We start from the raw sequence: 16940 nt of genomic DNA, 5'->3' as shown, positions 1-16940 counted from the left end.
TGCAACTATTTATCTTCTCGTGTAAATCCATGGTATGACTATAAAATATATTAAATAAACGAATAAACGAATCTGTTAAATACAATTACGTTTTGATAATTTCGACTTTACTTCTGGTATTTGTGCGAGAAACTAATTCCTCGTAGAACTCGTATATTTCAAGATAAAGGCGCATGAATGCAATAAGGTCGTCGATCCGCAAAAATCATTTGGTCGTTAGAAAAATCACGAGCAATCTTACTCGAGTTGATACGAGAAATGGAGTACTTATTACCGTGACCGAGACTTCGTTCCTGTAAATAACGTTTAAAATGGTCGCTTTGCTTTCTTAGGAACGTTCTCTCTCACTCCTCTTTCTCCTTCTCATTCTTTTTTTCTTTTCTCTTTCTTCCTCCCTCCTCCTTTTCCTCCTTGTTCTTTTTCGTCATCGTTATCTTATTCGACAGCGAGTAAATGAATAGAGGGTACATACGAAGGTTAGACGTGTTAACTCGCTGCCCCCGAGAAGAAGGGGGAAGAGAGGGCGGAAAGACGGGGAGGTATATGATAGAAGGTACGAGAGCATAAAAGCACGCACGAAGAAAAGTACCGAAGCTTTTGTGGTGTGCTCTCGTGGTCGCTTCGTGTCTCTCGGCGATTTCGTGCTGGACTATACGAAAGGTCCGGAAGCCGAACGAGTCGAACGGCAACAACATCATGGGGCATCCACCTTGGCTTCTAAGAGCCTTCCTCATCTTTGGTTTTGTTCTTTTATCCGTTATTTCGGCTTCGACAAGTAAGTCTACCCCTAACGTAAAATCGTTTTTTAAAAGGATCCACCTCGGTCCACTTTGTTAATATCGATTTTTTTAATATTAATATCATTTAAGATCGTTTTCTAACGAATTTGGTAACTTCCTTTTCTTTTCTTCTTTTCTTTGTTTTTGTGTTTTCTTTTCTCTTCTTTTATTTAACTATGATATTTGTAATTTTTAACTAAATTTTCGAATCAGAATTAAAAAATGATCTTTGCTTTCCATACGTCCAGTTAATCTTATATAAATCAAGCTATATTCATTAAAAAATTTATAAAATTACTATTATATTATTATATCGTAAAATTCATAATTTGAATACACTTAATTTTATCAGCAATAAGTTATTCAATTTCAAGAAATACACGAATATTTTTGTGATTAACTGTAAATACCATGATATAGACGATAAGTACAATTTTTGTATTTTTCTTTTTCTATTATACTATGTCAAAGATAAATATTTATCCTATAATAAATGCGCAAACGATCCCACATAGATATGTTACTCAACATTTTGATTATGACGAAATAATTAACAATAAAAATACTTTCTTGATAATTTTACTATGATTTCTATATATATTGTTCGTATTTATATATATATATATATATATATATATATATATATATATGTTCGTACGTACATGTATGTGAAAATAGTAAAAAAAAATTAAGCAGACTATATACTATCAGATATTAAGTTATGATACGACAACATTATCCATCGTTTTTTTATATTAACTCGTGTTGACGATTATCAGTGTCGGTGGCAAAATTTAATGAATCATAAAGGTTACGCGTAATATCAAGGTTAAAGATTATTTTAGTACTGAGATGTCGAAACGAAAAATTAATTTACTTAATGATAAAATTATATAATACTGATATTTTGAATAATATATCAAATTACAGAGTAAAAAAAGAAGCCAAAAATTAATAACCTCTTATCATCTCAAATCTTAATAATTATTCATAAATATATAACTATTAAGACTTTATTAAATCAAACAATTTTGAATGTTGAGAATTTTTAAGAAGGGCCTTGAAATTTGTTCCTTATTCTTTCGGGAAGTAATTTTTATGGTAATTAAAAAAGTGGTAAATTGTACATACGCTAACAACATATCACTGCATAGTACGATGTCTGTACCGTTCAAGTGATTACACGACCCCAGGGTTAAACCGGACGTTTAGTAAATTGATCTGATGTCCCTGCTATCATCCTACCATCGTCAATTCCCAATAATCTTTTTATTACTTCGTAGAGATGTGTAACCCCGTTACCGTTTTTCATCTATATGATATATTACAATTCTTGTTCTTTAATGACAGATTTATGATACGTGAAATTTGGGGGAATAAAAAGAACTATCTGCTTTACTGGTTAGCGATTGCCACTTTAACGTAATAATTTTATAATGTAATAATTTCAAATGTAATAATTTCATAATGTTCTAATTTAGCTTTTTATTTCTTTATGATAAGATGCTTATACGAAAAATATGTGAATAACTTGTGTAAGCAAATTTTTACATTATTTGATAAAGAGATAACTTTCTCGCTCTCACTAGAGAAAGATAACGCAAGCGTACGAAGCTCTCCACAAATATAGTAATATCAAAAGATATAAAAATTTTGTAACGTTTGCATTCAGTTTGTTGAAGCGAATTAACCCATACATCATATATAAAATAAAAAGTTGATGATCATAGTTCATCTTTATCAAGTATTTTTAATTTATCATTGCAGTCGTTATAAATTTTTTCTCATTCGATAAAATTCAATTTTTCGCACGATAAGAACTTTAAGGAAATGCGACATAATGTTATGGATTTTATTATTTACCTCTATTGTATATTATATTATTTTGCTAAAATAAATTTTTTACGAATAACATTTATAAACGTATTACACTTAACATTATAACAGTAACATTAATAAAAGTATTAGAATTCTTATTCATAAAGATTCAATGTGAACTGCTGTATGAATATGCATCTAAACGCGCATAAAATATTAATAATCTTTATATAAAATTCGCCGCAAATAAATAGATTATTTGCGGCCTCTAATATATTCCGTTGTTTACAAAGACAAGAGTTCGAAGAGTGATATGGATAAAGAAGATACTATTAAATCACTTTTGGGTCGCGGTATAAGTCAACGCGATTATCACTGAATCATGAAAGAAAGTGGTTTTTAATCTTACAACTGAAAAATTGAAAAGAAATAACGATCTCTTTATGTTGATCTCTGCTTAATTAAGAAAACGATGTGAATCACATTCACTCGAATACAAGAATAACTTTAATCGAGTTTTAATCAATCATAAACACAAAAAACTTTTATAGAATACGTACGAGAGTACGTATTTAGCGCTCTTTTATCTCTTCCCTATCTTGTTTTTAAAAAACATAACTTTCTGCAAGCATCGATGAACCGTATCGACCCTATGTTAGCTATTTTTCGATGAAACAACGAATCACGCGTATTTATTTTTTATCAAAGTTGTCCTTACTTTGTTATCATGAAAAAGGAGTAAATCATGTTGCTAAATAAAAAAGAAACGAGGTGTAATTAAAATATTATTAAAACTTTGACATTGATCAATGTTGCTATTAAATGTTTTCATTGCGTGGCTTTTTTTCTTTCATTTTTAATGCTTAAATTGCTTCATTTTGCTATTTTTCCTGACCAATGAGCGGGTTTCTATTTTAGTACTTATATATAGTTCTCTAAACGGCAGGGCTTTCCAATGATTCCCAATTCTATAAACAATTAAATAAAATTATCATGTCGCATATGTAATCACCAGCTGCAGAACAAAACAAAAGAAAAACGATGAAACATAAAGCCGAGAAAGTGGGGAGAACGCCCCTTAGTCATTAGGGAGTAAATTTATGACTCTTCGCAATACAACAGCTTCGCTAACATTTCCTATACGATTTGAATTAGTTCAGTGACCCTCTATCAACGTAAACATTTCCACATGATTCCAATCGTAAAGCTAGTAGAACAGTATGTTTGTACAGATTATAATTCCATAATATTTCCACATATTAAAGTATGTACATACAAATTCTTTTTAAGATATATCATGATTATACAGCGATATAATGCTTAAAATTTAATTTGTTTCAGAAAAATGCAATCTAGGTTGTCACAAAGGTAAGTAGTAAAATTTTTTAATGAATATGCACCTAGCACGCATAGAAAATTACTCAAGTTTATAATATTAAAATAATTGCAGGACAATATCCAAAAGCATATCAAGAAGGACATACCTATATATATCGTTTAGAAGGAAAGTCTGCAATATCTGTAACGGATTCTCAAGGCGATGCTACTCTTAATTTGAAGGCCATTGTTGAATTGACTGCAAAACCAGACTGTGTTCTACAGTTGCAACTGAAGGATGTACATTTGAATGATGCTGTAAGTATCCTCCGGATTTTTAACGATACAATCTGCTTAAACAATTAAATTGATTTATTTATTTAGTCACATTTTAAAATTGACAGAAAATTCAAAGTATCTATAATCACATTTTTCAGGTAGTGTCCCTGCCGGACATTCAGAAATATGCTCTTCAGTTTAGCTATCATCACGGTCACATTGATACTGATGTTTGTGCAGAACCTAATGATTCACAAACATCTCTGAACATTAAGAGAGCCGTTGTCTCTTTGTTCCAATCAGCTGTTCAGTTGGAATCCGGCTCTACTGTACACAGCGAGGTATACACGAATCTTTATCAATTAATATATAACATATTTGTTCGTTTATTTACATATACTTTATAAGAAATCTCCTCCTGTCAATAACCTTAATGTTCAATTGACAAGAGTCGTTAATTCAAGGATAAATCAAAATTACTGACTATTATTCATCATTGCATGGTAGACGAAGATGCAATTATCAGCTTATTTAATTTATCCTGATGATCATGAATTGCATTAACTTCTGATAATAATACATACTAAGTGACCATATAATATAATAACATCGTTTGATTGATCGACTTAAAAAAGGGATCGAGTCGGTCCATGGATAGGATCCTATTAGCGTGCATGTATGCGTGCAGATGAGAAAAAATAAAACAAGTTCCTTTTAACAATCCATTAGAGACAAATATCAGATTATCAATTCTAAATTTTTATTTATTCTTTATGTTTTTCCACCTAGACTGATATATTTGGCAACTGTTTAACGGAATTCAATTTCCAAAAAGAGGGTGACTCCTTGCTCGTAGAAAAATTTAAGGATCTTTCGAAATGCTCCTATCGCGAAAACTTCAGACAAGGACTAATCACGTCTGTATTCGACACATCATCTGGTATCAAGTCTACGCCTTTGCTCGCTTCTGAACAAAAGATTGAACAGCGCTTTAAACAGGGTATCTTAAATAAGGCAACATCTACGGAAACTTACAAGTACAAGCCATTTAGCAATGGAGAAGCCGGAGCTAAAACCGTTGTTGAAACAACTTTAATTTTTAAAGGCGAAAAAGGTGATAATCCACTTGCTCCAGTATCCGTTCCCAAGTCTTTGATTTTCGATGTTCCACATCCAGTCGTGAAATCATCAGTAGATGAAATTAGCAATGCTCTCAAGGCCGTATCGAAAGAAAAAACTGACGTTGTTCACGAAAAGGCAGCCGGAAAATTTGCTGAATTTGTTAAAGTACTTCGAGTGAGCAATAAGAAGGACATTCTTTCAGTATATCACAAGGTCAGTGCTGGTGCAGGTTATAATAAAGTTTCTGACAAGAAAATCTTGCTGGATGCACTTTTCCGCGCTGGTAGTGGCGAAGCAGCCGAAGTGGCAGTAGAGCTTATAAAGAATCATGAACTAACCAATCTACAGAATTACGTTTTCTACGCTAGTCTCCCGTTGATTCAACACGTAAACCTCCCAGCTGTCGTAGCTGTAACAACTCTTTTAAATCAACCCGATTTACCTCGAATTGGTTATCTTGGAATTGGACAAACCATTGGCAAATACTGCCAAGATCATCCCTGTGACAATATTCCCGAGATAAAGGGAGCCATCCATAAGATTCGTGAAAAAGTAGGAAACGGGAGAACAAAGAGCAGAACACAAGAGAATCAAGTGATTTCTGCTTTGAAAGCACTTGGGAATACGCGATTCCTGGATGATGCGACCCTACAGAAATTAGCAAACATCGCTGCTGACAAACAAGTACGTAATAGAGTACGTGTTGCTGTTATCGAAGCTTTGCCTACTATTTGTTCGATGAAATGGAAGAATACAGTTTTTAATGTATTGAATGATCGTGATGAGGACAGTGAAATTAGAATAAAGGCATATCTGTCGTTGGTCAATTGTGCCTGTCCACACGTTGCCGATAAAATAAAGGAAGTATTAGACAAGGAAACCGTTAATCAGGTCGGATCTTTCATCACCAGTCATCTCCGCAATCTGAGAGCATCAACGGACCCTAACAAGGCAGCTGCTAAAAATCTCTTGGGTCACATCCAACCACGCATTAAATTTCCAGAAGACTTCCGTAAATTCTCCTTCAATAACGAACTGTCCTATAATCTCGAGGCTTTCGGTATTGGTTCCTCTGCCGAAAGTAATGTGATCTACAGTCAAAATAGTTTCGTACCTCGTTCGACAAACTTGAATCTCACTGCTGAAGTATTCGGACAATCCTTCAATTTCTTCGAGCTCGATACACGTGTAGAAAATCTTGACAGAGTTATAGAGCACTACTTCGGACCGAAAGGACAATTCAAGAAACATTCGGTCGATATAAAAGTAGCCAATGAAGCCGTCGATACTGCCTTCGAAATACAGAACTACATACACAAACGTTACGAACAATTAAAACGTATGAAGCGTGAAGTAAAACAAGGAGAACTCGACAGATTCGCGAAGAACGTACGCCTACGTAATACCGAAGTCGATGAAAACCTTAGCATAGACTTATCTTTGAAATTATTTGGCGTCGAACTCGCATACTTAAGTTATCAAGATGATACTGAGAAATTCACACCAAAGAATTTTATCGATAAGATTTTCGATAGTCTTCATAAAGGATTTGATCTAGTTAAGGATTTTGATTATAATTTCCAAAATCATCTTCACTTTTTGGATGCCGAACTGGTCTATCCAACTGGTTTGGGTATCCCACTTTCTTTGGGTGTAACCGGAACAAGTGTGGTTCATATGAAAGCTAAAGGAAAACTTGATATGGCATCCATCTTGCTAAGTAAAGAAAGCACACCTATTCGACTTGCTCTTGAACCAAGTGCATCGATCAGTGTCACCGGTAGTATGATGCTTGAGGCATTGGATAAGAATTCTGGTTTGATTCTCGTCTCAACTCTTCATACCGATACAGCAGCGGACGTATCCATCAAAATACTCGATGAGTATGGCTTGGACGTTAATTTTGGTATCCCTAAAAAGACACAAAAGCTTATCAGCGTATCTAGCGAAGTTCTATTTACATCTGGACCGAAAGGTGAAAATCTCGTTTCTCCTAAATTTAACAAAGGCAAGGAATATTCTGATTGTTTCGATCAACTATCTTCTGTCCTTGGTCTGACTGTATGTGGATACATTCAACTTCCATACAATAACATTGAATCCATTCAAAAGAAACCCTTCTATCCATTGAGTGGTCCCGCTAAATTCGGCTTATCTATTAAAAACAATGATGTAAAGAATTATCATTTTAAAATTTATTATAACACAAAGGTTCCGGATGCCCGTTCCTTGGAAATTTTATTCGATACACCTAACAGCAAAACGAACAGACGAATTTCTTTGCTCTTAGAAGGTGGTTTTCAACCGGATAAATACATCAAGGCAGACCTCAATTTACCTCTCAAAAAGGCTTCGGCTTTAATTATCCTGAAAAACAGACCTGAGGAACAAACATTTTCGATTACTGTTCACAATGATCTTATCGAATATTCTCTTCGTGCTGGACTTCTCGCGAATGGCAACAAGTACAAGCCTATATTGGAATATAAAGTACCGGAACATATCGAAAAATTGTCAGGCACGAAGATTGGAGTTAAGGGTGGACAAGATGGTCAATTATATAACGTCGATGGTGTCGTGAGTATCAACGATCATGAAGATGGTAAAAAGTACACGTTTGAGAATGTTGGCGTCATGGCTGCTGGCAAAAAGTTAATTAGTCTTGACGGATTCGCGGTTTCCACACTTAACAAAGCAATCGTCGATGTAAAACTTGGTTATGGAGATGAGAATTTAAGCTTAAAATTGGATGGTAATAGACTAGGTGAAAAAAATTATTTGGTTAAATTAACAGCTGTCCCATCCAGGGATCCAAATATTGGATTTAGCGCTACATGGAAATACCAAAGGCAACCACACGAATTTGAGCAGAAGTTAGTTTTTATTCACGGTGCTGATCCAAATTCTGAAATCAATCGTTTCACTTTGAGCCAACACGCTGTGTACAAATTGACTCCATCTGATTTCGTTTTATCTGGATATACAAAAATAACATATCCTGCTATGAACGCACATTTGAAACTAGAAGGTAAATTAACCGACGCATCGATCGACGGAGACGTCGAAATAAAATACGAAAAATTCCAATTTGGTTCTGAATTGTCCGGGAAAATCAATATGGTCAAAAAGGGCGACTACGAGGTCGAATTAGAGATTGAACTTCTGGAGAATAAAATTGAATTAAAGTCGAAGCGTACTGTCCTTGAACTAAAAAAAAAGAGCGAGTTCAAGAACTCTCTTAAACTATCGCCAGGTGGTAAATATGAGGTTAATGGTATCGTCGTTCACGATTTAAGTAAAAATAATATTAATTTACAATTGGATGGTATTCTCAATTTAAATAACAAAGTTGTTACAATTGATACTGCTATCGAAACAAATTCGGGTAATCTTAATACCCGAGGTATCATTACCGTTGATGGGAATAAATACCTAGAGTTCGTTCTGAAAAGTCACGGTAGTCAAAATCTCAATGGAAACTTGAATTTTAATTTGAAAAACTACCTGAATGCTGTAGGACAATTAAGCTACCAAAATGGCAAAGGAAATGGACGTATTATAATCGATATTCCTAAGTACAATCGCAAGATCGAGGGTCACGGAGACTTAACCGTTTCTGGATCACAATATGCACTTAATGTTGAATTGTTGTGTGATGCGGGCAAAGATCCAAATAAACGCATCAAATTGTCATCTTTGTCTGACATAACAAAGACATCGATTGATACAAAAAATATTCTTGAAGTATTCTCATCTAAACTAGAATTAAACGTAAAAGGTGAACTAAAAGGTACACTACAGAACGGTGAATTAACGATCAATGCTGATACTCTTCTACCAAATGGACGATACATAGTTTTTTCCAATAAACTAGAATCCGACAAAAAAGAAAACAAATACAATATTAAAATGCAATCTGAAATAATAGATCACGTTACAAAAGACGGTAGTTCGCGGAAGATAATCTACAACGTCGATGTTAAAGATTTCAACGTTGATTTGTTAATTTTCAATAACAAAGGACAAGTGAAGTTCATCAATTTTGATGGACGTGATGTAGTAGTTGATATAGGTGCGAAGAATCTTCCTATTGAAAATACGGATAAAAAAACCGGAGAAGTCTACATCAAACTATCGGGATCGCTTTTATCTAAACCCCTCGTATTTGGAATATCCAGTGATTACGGCAAAAGTGACGTCACATATAAAGTCCAATCATCTCTTGGAAATGATTTTGAACTTACGGTACGTCAGTCAGCTCATATATTATTTTATTGTATAATTTCATTTTTTGAAATTAAGAATATATTAAATTATACATTTGAACAATTTGTTTAACGTAATAGTAATTTGCAGGCAAATGGAGATTACGTTTTTGGTAATAAGGTAGACAAATCTTCCGTCTTCAATAATAATGTAGAAATAAAACTGCCGTTTGAAAAATTACAAAATATCAAATATCATTGCACTTCTAAACTTCTCCTTCTTGAAAACAAAATGTTGGAGTATTCAAGTGTTGATGATCTTACATACAATAACGATAAAAATATTAAACTGGATACCTATGCGAAATATACATGCGATCATAATAACAATGAAGGTATTGGAAAGATTAAGTTAACTGCTCTTCAATTCTTACCTTTGACTATTGAAACGACTTTCAATAATGCCATCTCCGATGATATGGGAAAATGTTCTGCCTCAATGAAATTGTATTATGGTGACAAAGGTGGAACATTATCTTTTGACAGTGCATATGCTTCTGACCTATCAACGGTTGACATAAACGCTAAAGCTACGACGACTATGGAAAAACTGCAGAATATTGATCTTCATCTTAGCCACAAGGTATTTTAAATAAATTTTAAGAACATATCACGGATGTATCACAACATTATAGTGACAATATTGCTATATTAACTTTTTAGAGAAAACCAGACAACTATAGACAAACTGATGCCACCTTACAATTGGATAATGCTAAATATACATTGAGCACTGAAATTCGAAAAGACAAAATAACACCGATGATTCACTTTACTTTAACCAGCCCACAAGGTGTGACAGAATTATTATCTAAGTTTCAGAAAGTTGGTGATAATGATTACACAGGTGATTTGAATTATCAATTTGAGTTTTCGATTCGAAATATACGAATAACGAATACACATACTTCAATGTTTATTTGATTTTTAGGTGAATGGAAAGTAAATACACCGGTAGGATTTGTTAATGCCGATGCGCGAATCAACTTAGAAAGTGTTGATAACTTTTTAATTAACATCAACTTTGACAGCGATAAAATAAAAGAACGTAAGATTCATGCTGAGATAGCTAATAAGCCGACTGCTAAGACTGGAAGAAGGATTATCATCACTGTCACTAGTGATGGCAAAAATTTAATAACTGGAAGGTATTTGTGATCGCATTACCTATTATTATTCATAATAAAAATAATATAAGAACATATTTCTAAAAATTCATGAAATTATGCTACAAATAATCTGACATATCTAAGATTTTTTTATGTTCTCAGTACAAATTACAAAAAGCGCCAGGAAGAAGGCAAAATTATTGTAGAGGGTAATGGTAGCTTAAAAATCGGTGAAAATACAAGAAGTTCCTCTTTCAAATACACTCGTCAACAATTGACACATGAAACTGATGGTGAAGTTGGGGTAGCTATAATATTAAATGCAAATTTCGGACCATCCGCGATTGTTGGAGAAGTCAAACTTACGAATAAAGAAGTACACGTATTCAATAGTTATTGCGAGCAAAGTAAGGATTGTGCACATTTCAAACTTCAAGCCACTTTGGACTCCGATAGTGAGTATTTTAGAATCATCAGATCCATAATTTTAAAATATACATAATCAAATCTTTAAATCCAACTATTGAAATCGAATATATTTAAACCATGTTCTTCTAATATCGTCGTGAGCAATCTTATTATTATATATAATATTGTATAATTTAATAATTTATTTTTTCTCAGAAAAATCTTATTTCAAACAACAACAAACGGTTGAATTCAACTTGAGGAAGTTCAACATACCTGCCGAATTTGGATTACAGATTAGCACTCAATATCTAAATGACAAGTTAGATCATACAGCGAGTTTATATATGCACTCCACTAAAGATAAATCTCAATACACTTATCAACTGTACATTCACCCTAAAGAAGCTGGTAAGAATATGTTTTATTTATAACATATACCTGATAATATTTTTAAAATATTCATCCATCGCATGTGTGAACATTATTGTTTATAAGAAAATATAACTTTCTTTTATAATTACAGCTGCTATTCTAACTTTACCAAGCCGTGAATTAGCACTTGTTATAACATTGGATTTTCCTAAAATTAAGCAAACTGGATCATACAAATTAGAAATTTCTTCCTTCTTAGATAGAAAAAATAGACCTACAGAAAAAACATGCTTATCTATTAACGGCGACGTAAATATTGATAAGACTAGTTTATCTCTTAATGGTGAAGCCAAATTTACATATCCATCACAGACAAAGGTATAATTATAACAAATTAGCATATTAAGAAATAAATTAAGCTTTTTCGAAAACCTAGATAATATTTTCCATATTCTTCTCAGGACATGGTAGTGAAAGGTAAACTACATAGTAGCGACCAAAATCTGTTGGATGCTAATGTGGATATTGATGTTTTCGCAAAAAAAACGCAAAAAATCAATATTGTAGCTAAAGTGTTAAATCTACCAATACCAAAGGGTTATAATCTAACTGGATATTTGCAAGTACTTAGTAAAGGTCAACAACTCAACGTCGAACATAAAACACATTTGACAATATCAAGCAATGAAATTGGTGCTGGTTCTATTTTTTCATACACGGATGTAAATCAGAAACCAAAGAGCATAGTAGAATTATTCTCTGCTAATCTCAATGAAGTTCATCTCTTGATAACTTCTCCTAACAAAGAGATCATTAGATCAGATGCAAAAATGGAATTTACTAAAAACTTACAGAAATTAGAAATAGAAATAGAAACTAATATTCTCGAGGGAAATCCTTGTGTTACTAATTTTGAAGCAAAAGATTTAAATAATTTCAAATTTGTTCAATATGAAAAGAGTAAGTTAGGATTTAACGATATATATTTTTAATAATCTGCTTTAAAAAATATATAACAAATGATCATATTTGTATAGGCAACCCTAATAACAAATTAACTGCTAATGGCCATATTGTATTCGGTCAACTAGCTGAAGTTCATTCTGATTTTTACCAAAACAACAAAAAGAATAACTTGTTCCACATCTTAGTACATCTTGATGAAAATAAATTTTTGAAACCTGATTTTGAATTTAACAAGGATAATCTAGAACACGTAATGGTAATATACAATATTTATATGCAAATATATTTGTATACTTTTTGCTATATGTTATATATATAATAATTGCAACTTTATTTTTATTTTCACGTAGGATTACAACCGAAATCGTATCCTTAATATAGCAAAACAAATGAAAGAAGCTGCTACCGATATAGCTAAGGAAACTGTAACTGAACTCAAGGATCTATTAGAACATGCTAAGAAAGCTCAACCAAATATACAAATACTTTTGGACTATTATTCTAATGAATTAACTAAATTTAAAAACGAACTTCATGCTGACCAAATTATCCAAGAGATCCAAGTGACTTTGTAAGTAATTCTATAGCTAATATATAAGCATTTCTTTAAATAATATCATTATATAATGTATGCAATTATGACAGGAATAAACACTTTGGATCAATTATTACTACGATTAATAATATTATTAAACAAGTTTCGGAACAATTAAATGAGCTCTCGAAGCAATACATCGCAATTATTTCCAAACTTACTGAAGCAGTAAAAGCAATATACCCTCAAATACAAGAATCTTATAATAAAATCTTCGAAGCATGCATGAATGTGTTAGATGCAACTGCTAACTTAGCTATAACTTATTTAAAAGCTGCCTTAAATATTATTAATAATCACCAAAAAGAAATAAAAGAATTGGCTGTTATCGGGATGGAACTTGTTAAAGACATTGGCAAAATAATATACAAAGCAGTTGATCAAATCAAGAAGGATGTTAATGAATTTATAACTTTGCTCATTAACCAAGCAAAGGCTTTACCCATTTATGAAATTGTAAAAGAAAAATATAATAATATTGTAAACTTCGAAATACCGGAGGCACTTACAAGCCCTGTTGAAGAACTTTGCAAAATAATAAAGACGATGTTACCAACGAAAGAATTACAAGATTTCTTCGGTTCAGTATGCGATTACATAATGACGATTATCAAACGACAAAAGGTACGTATCATTAAAGTACGATTTCTTACGAAATCTTAAGCAATTTACTTTACGATGAAAATTATTTTGTTTTACATTTACAGCCTGACAATACTGCTCAACTTAATACAATTTACACAAAAGGCGTTAATGCACTTAAATCCTTAATCGATCTGTTGGAGACCCATTCGCTCTTGAATAATTTTCAAAATGTTTTCAACATGAAAACACCAACCGACTTTAGTATTTTAACTAAATTACCTGGTATTTCTACGTTGAGAGTTTCAGTCTTGAATCTTTTACGCAACGCCGAATTACCAACACCTCTTGATATTTACTACACATACGGGTATGCCCAAAATTGAATTTTGTAATTTTCTATTATCCAACGATATGTATGTGTACCTTTCTCTTCCAATATTGTATTATTTTATGATAATCTTCATTTAGGCCTATTCTGCATCTAACCAACATCGTGCCACCATTCAGCAAGACAGGAACTATCATTGATGGAGGACACATTTTTACATTCGATGGAAATCATTTCACATTGCCTGGAACATGCAACTATATTTTAGTACAGGACATGCAAGATGGAAATTTCTCTATTATCGCGAACTTACAAAATGGAGTTCTAGTCAGTGTAACTATTACCGAACCCAAAGAAAGTATCACACTAAAGAACAATGGAAACGTAAGTATATAATTGAAATATTTGACCTTGAAAGACATAGCTACTGATCGCTTATTTACAAAAAACACTTACGAAATAAATATATTTACAGATCTTAGTAAATAACAAACCAGCGGATTATCCTGCCAGTACAAAGAATCTACAGGCCTTCCTAACTATACCAACAATAAATGTAAAATCTGCTTATGGTGTACACGTAATTTGTAGTAGAAAAGCACCTATGATGTGTATAGTTCGAGTCTCTGGCTTTTACTTTAGCAAATTACGTGGGCTTCTTGGTGATGGCAACAACGAACCATATGATGATTATACTTTGCCATCTGGAAAGGTACTATTGTTATATTATAAATTCTATTGCTGAAGTTTATATTTATTTATGGAATAATAGTGTAAGTTCCATAATATTTTCAGATTATTGAAGATCCAACTGAATTCGGAAATGCTTATAAGTTGAAAGGAGATTGTCCAGCAGCTGCTGTTGTTAAAACTAGCGCACACGCTCCAATTTGTTCCGAATACTTCGCTAGTTCTTCTTCACCATTAAGGTACCTTATTGGTCATTTACCTTAAGATATTTATCTTAATTGTTAGAATCAAACAGGGAAAGAAGATGTTTTACATTTTTATTACATATGTATATTAATGTTTCAGTTCCTGCTTTAAATACGTTAATGCGAATCACTACCAGGACGCTTGTGATCAGGCCATTAGTGTTGGCGCTTCTGAGAAAATAACTTGTTCGATTGCATTTGCGTACTATGCTGCTTGTTATGAACGCGATGTCTTTGGCATAAGCATTCCTCCTGTTTGCGGTATTTCTTATTCTTTATTGTACTTCTCTACCATAAATTAATTCAATGAAAATATTTATTTTTTGTTTATCAATGACAAACAAAATCGATTGAAAATAAATCAAAACATTATTCTTTTAGTAAACTGCAAAGATGGGACAAATTCAATTGCTGTTGGCGATTCCTTCAAGGTTAAAATACCGAAGAAAGAAGCCGATATTATCTTTATAGTAGAAGAGGATATGCAAAATGAGAAAATTTTCAAAGATATGATCGCACCACTTATGACAGAATTGAGAGAAGAGCTAAAACAACAAGGCATAACGTGCGTATTATATTATAAATAATATTTTTAATTGTAGCAAATTTAAAAAAAAAATCAGTAGTAATAATTGAAATGCATTTATAGTGACACTCATATCGGTCTCGTTGGCTTTGGCGAACACATGAACTGGCCACAACATTACACAACCGACGGCAGCACAAACATCGTGGGTGACGTAAAGAATATTAAATTCGAAGGAAAAAATCCAATTCTAAACCTACGAGTAATATAATTAAATTCATCTAACATAAAACATATCTATAAGTAGTCCATATTATTACAGTCACTCACGTTTTTCTCATATTATAATTTTTAGGATGCTATTAAAGGAGACATAGAAACAAAATTGAAATATCTTAAGCAAAGATATGACGTTGAATTTGGTACTTTCAAATTAACCGATGCTTACGAACAAGCAATAAATTATCCATTCAGAACAGGAGCAGCTAAAGCTGTTGTCGGTGTTATCGTTAGTCCATGCGAAAAGAGTCCTTTACCTATTTCAGTAAGTTTATTTTTTTAGAATCCATTCGGCCGCTTTAAAAACATTCCACTCAATTCTACCAATATTTAATAAAATAAATCTTAAATAGTTACAGCAATTGCGCTTACTTCTTGGACAAGCGATATATCGTAATCTTGGATTGTCATACTACCATGTATGGTTCTCAAATGACACTCTGGTTTATGGAAAACCACAGAAGAATATTGTTGCTTATGATTATGACAATGTTTATACATTCTCTGACAGCAAAAAGAAACCGTTAGAAGGAAGTAACGAACTTAGAAATAACATGGTTCTATCAACCAGTGACGTCTGTGCTGACTTTGCTATATCTGTAAGTATACATTTTACAGTCTTTTTTTACTTTATTTGACGATCCACTTGATTAATAATTATTCCTTATAGTCTGGTGGAGCAGCATTTAGTTCGAACAATTTCTTGGAAGCGAAACCTAATCAAAAGAAACAATTCGTTCAAGTAGCCGCCCGAAAAATTATTAGTGGACTTGTTAATACCGAAATTGAAGAGGAATGCGTATGTAAACAAAGCCACGGATTATTTGCTAAACCGTATTGCAAAATTGTAAACAAGAGAGAGAAAGAACCTCTGACGGTATGTAAAATCCTACGAAATGAAAAAATTATTATTGACGAATTTATACTAAAATTTATAAACAAAAATACATCGATTAAAAATATGAGTAATATTTTATCTCCACTTATCTTGTTACAGAGGCACACTAAGGGTGGAGTTAAGGGCTAGAGTCGTCTCGTAATAGTGGAGACTATTATTATTAAATAATCAAAATGTATTTGCTTATTAAGCTATTACTAATGTATTTAGTAATATGTAAAATTGTCATTTAAGATTCACTCTTATTTTATATAAAATGTCGAAGCACCATGAAAACATAAATAACATAATAAATTCGATATTATAATTGTTAAACAGATGTGTTATTAATTGTTTACAAGTCAGTCTCTTTGTCT

At 32.5% G+C, this 16940-nt stretch overlaps 1 protein-coding gene across 1 annotated transcript; it reads left to right on the top strand.

Annotated features, from left to right (window-relative positions):
- The first annotated feature begins 580 nt into the window (after positions 1–580).
- LOC124948270 (apolipophorins) lies at positions 581–16899 on the top strand. The gene is made up of 26 exons (XM_047491640.1): positions 581–775; positions 3939–3965; positions 4048–4232; positions 4352–4534; positions 4983–9560; positions 9672–10163; positions 10244–10427; positions 10512–10728; positions 10852–11144; positions 11314–11508; positions 11624–11850; positions 11934–12432; positions 12510–12694; positions 12789–13009; positions 13084–13657; positions 13741–13985; positions 14087–14330; positions 14422–14658; positions 14742–14875; positions 14982–15142; positions 15263–15446; positions 15531–15669; positions 15763–15951; positions 16040–16285; positions 16357–16563; positions 16684–16899. Exons 1-26 carry the CDS (start codon positions 697–699, stop codon positions 16711–16713), a joined length of 10155 nt encoding a protein of 3384 aa, XP_047347596.1. The 5' UTR covers positions 581–696; the 3' UTR covers positions 16714–16899.
- The last annotated feature ends 41 nt before the right edge of the window (positions 16900–16940 follow it).

Source organism: Vespa velutina, chromosome 4 (genome assembly GCF_912470025.1).
Source record: "Vespa velutina chromosome 4, iVesVel2.1, whole genome shotgun sequence".
Classification (NCBI taxonomy): domain Eukaryota; kingdom Metazoa; phylum Arthropoda; class Insecta; order Hymenoptera; family Vespidae; genus Vespa; species Vespa velutina.
Note: the sequence above shows the minus strand (reverse complement) of the source record. Positions and strands in the feature narration are given on the sequence as shown.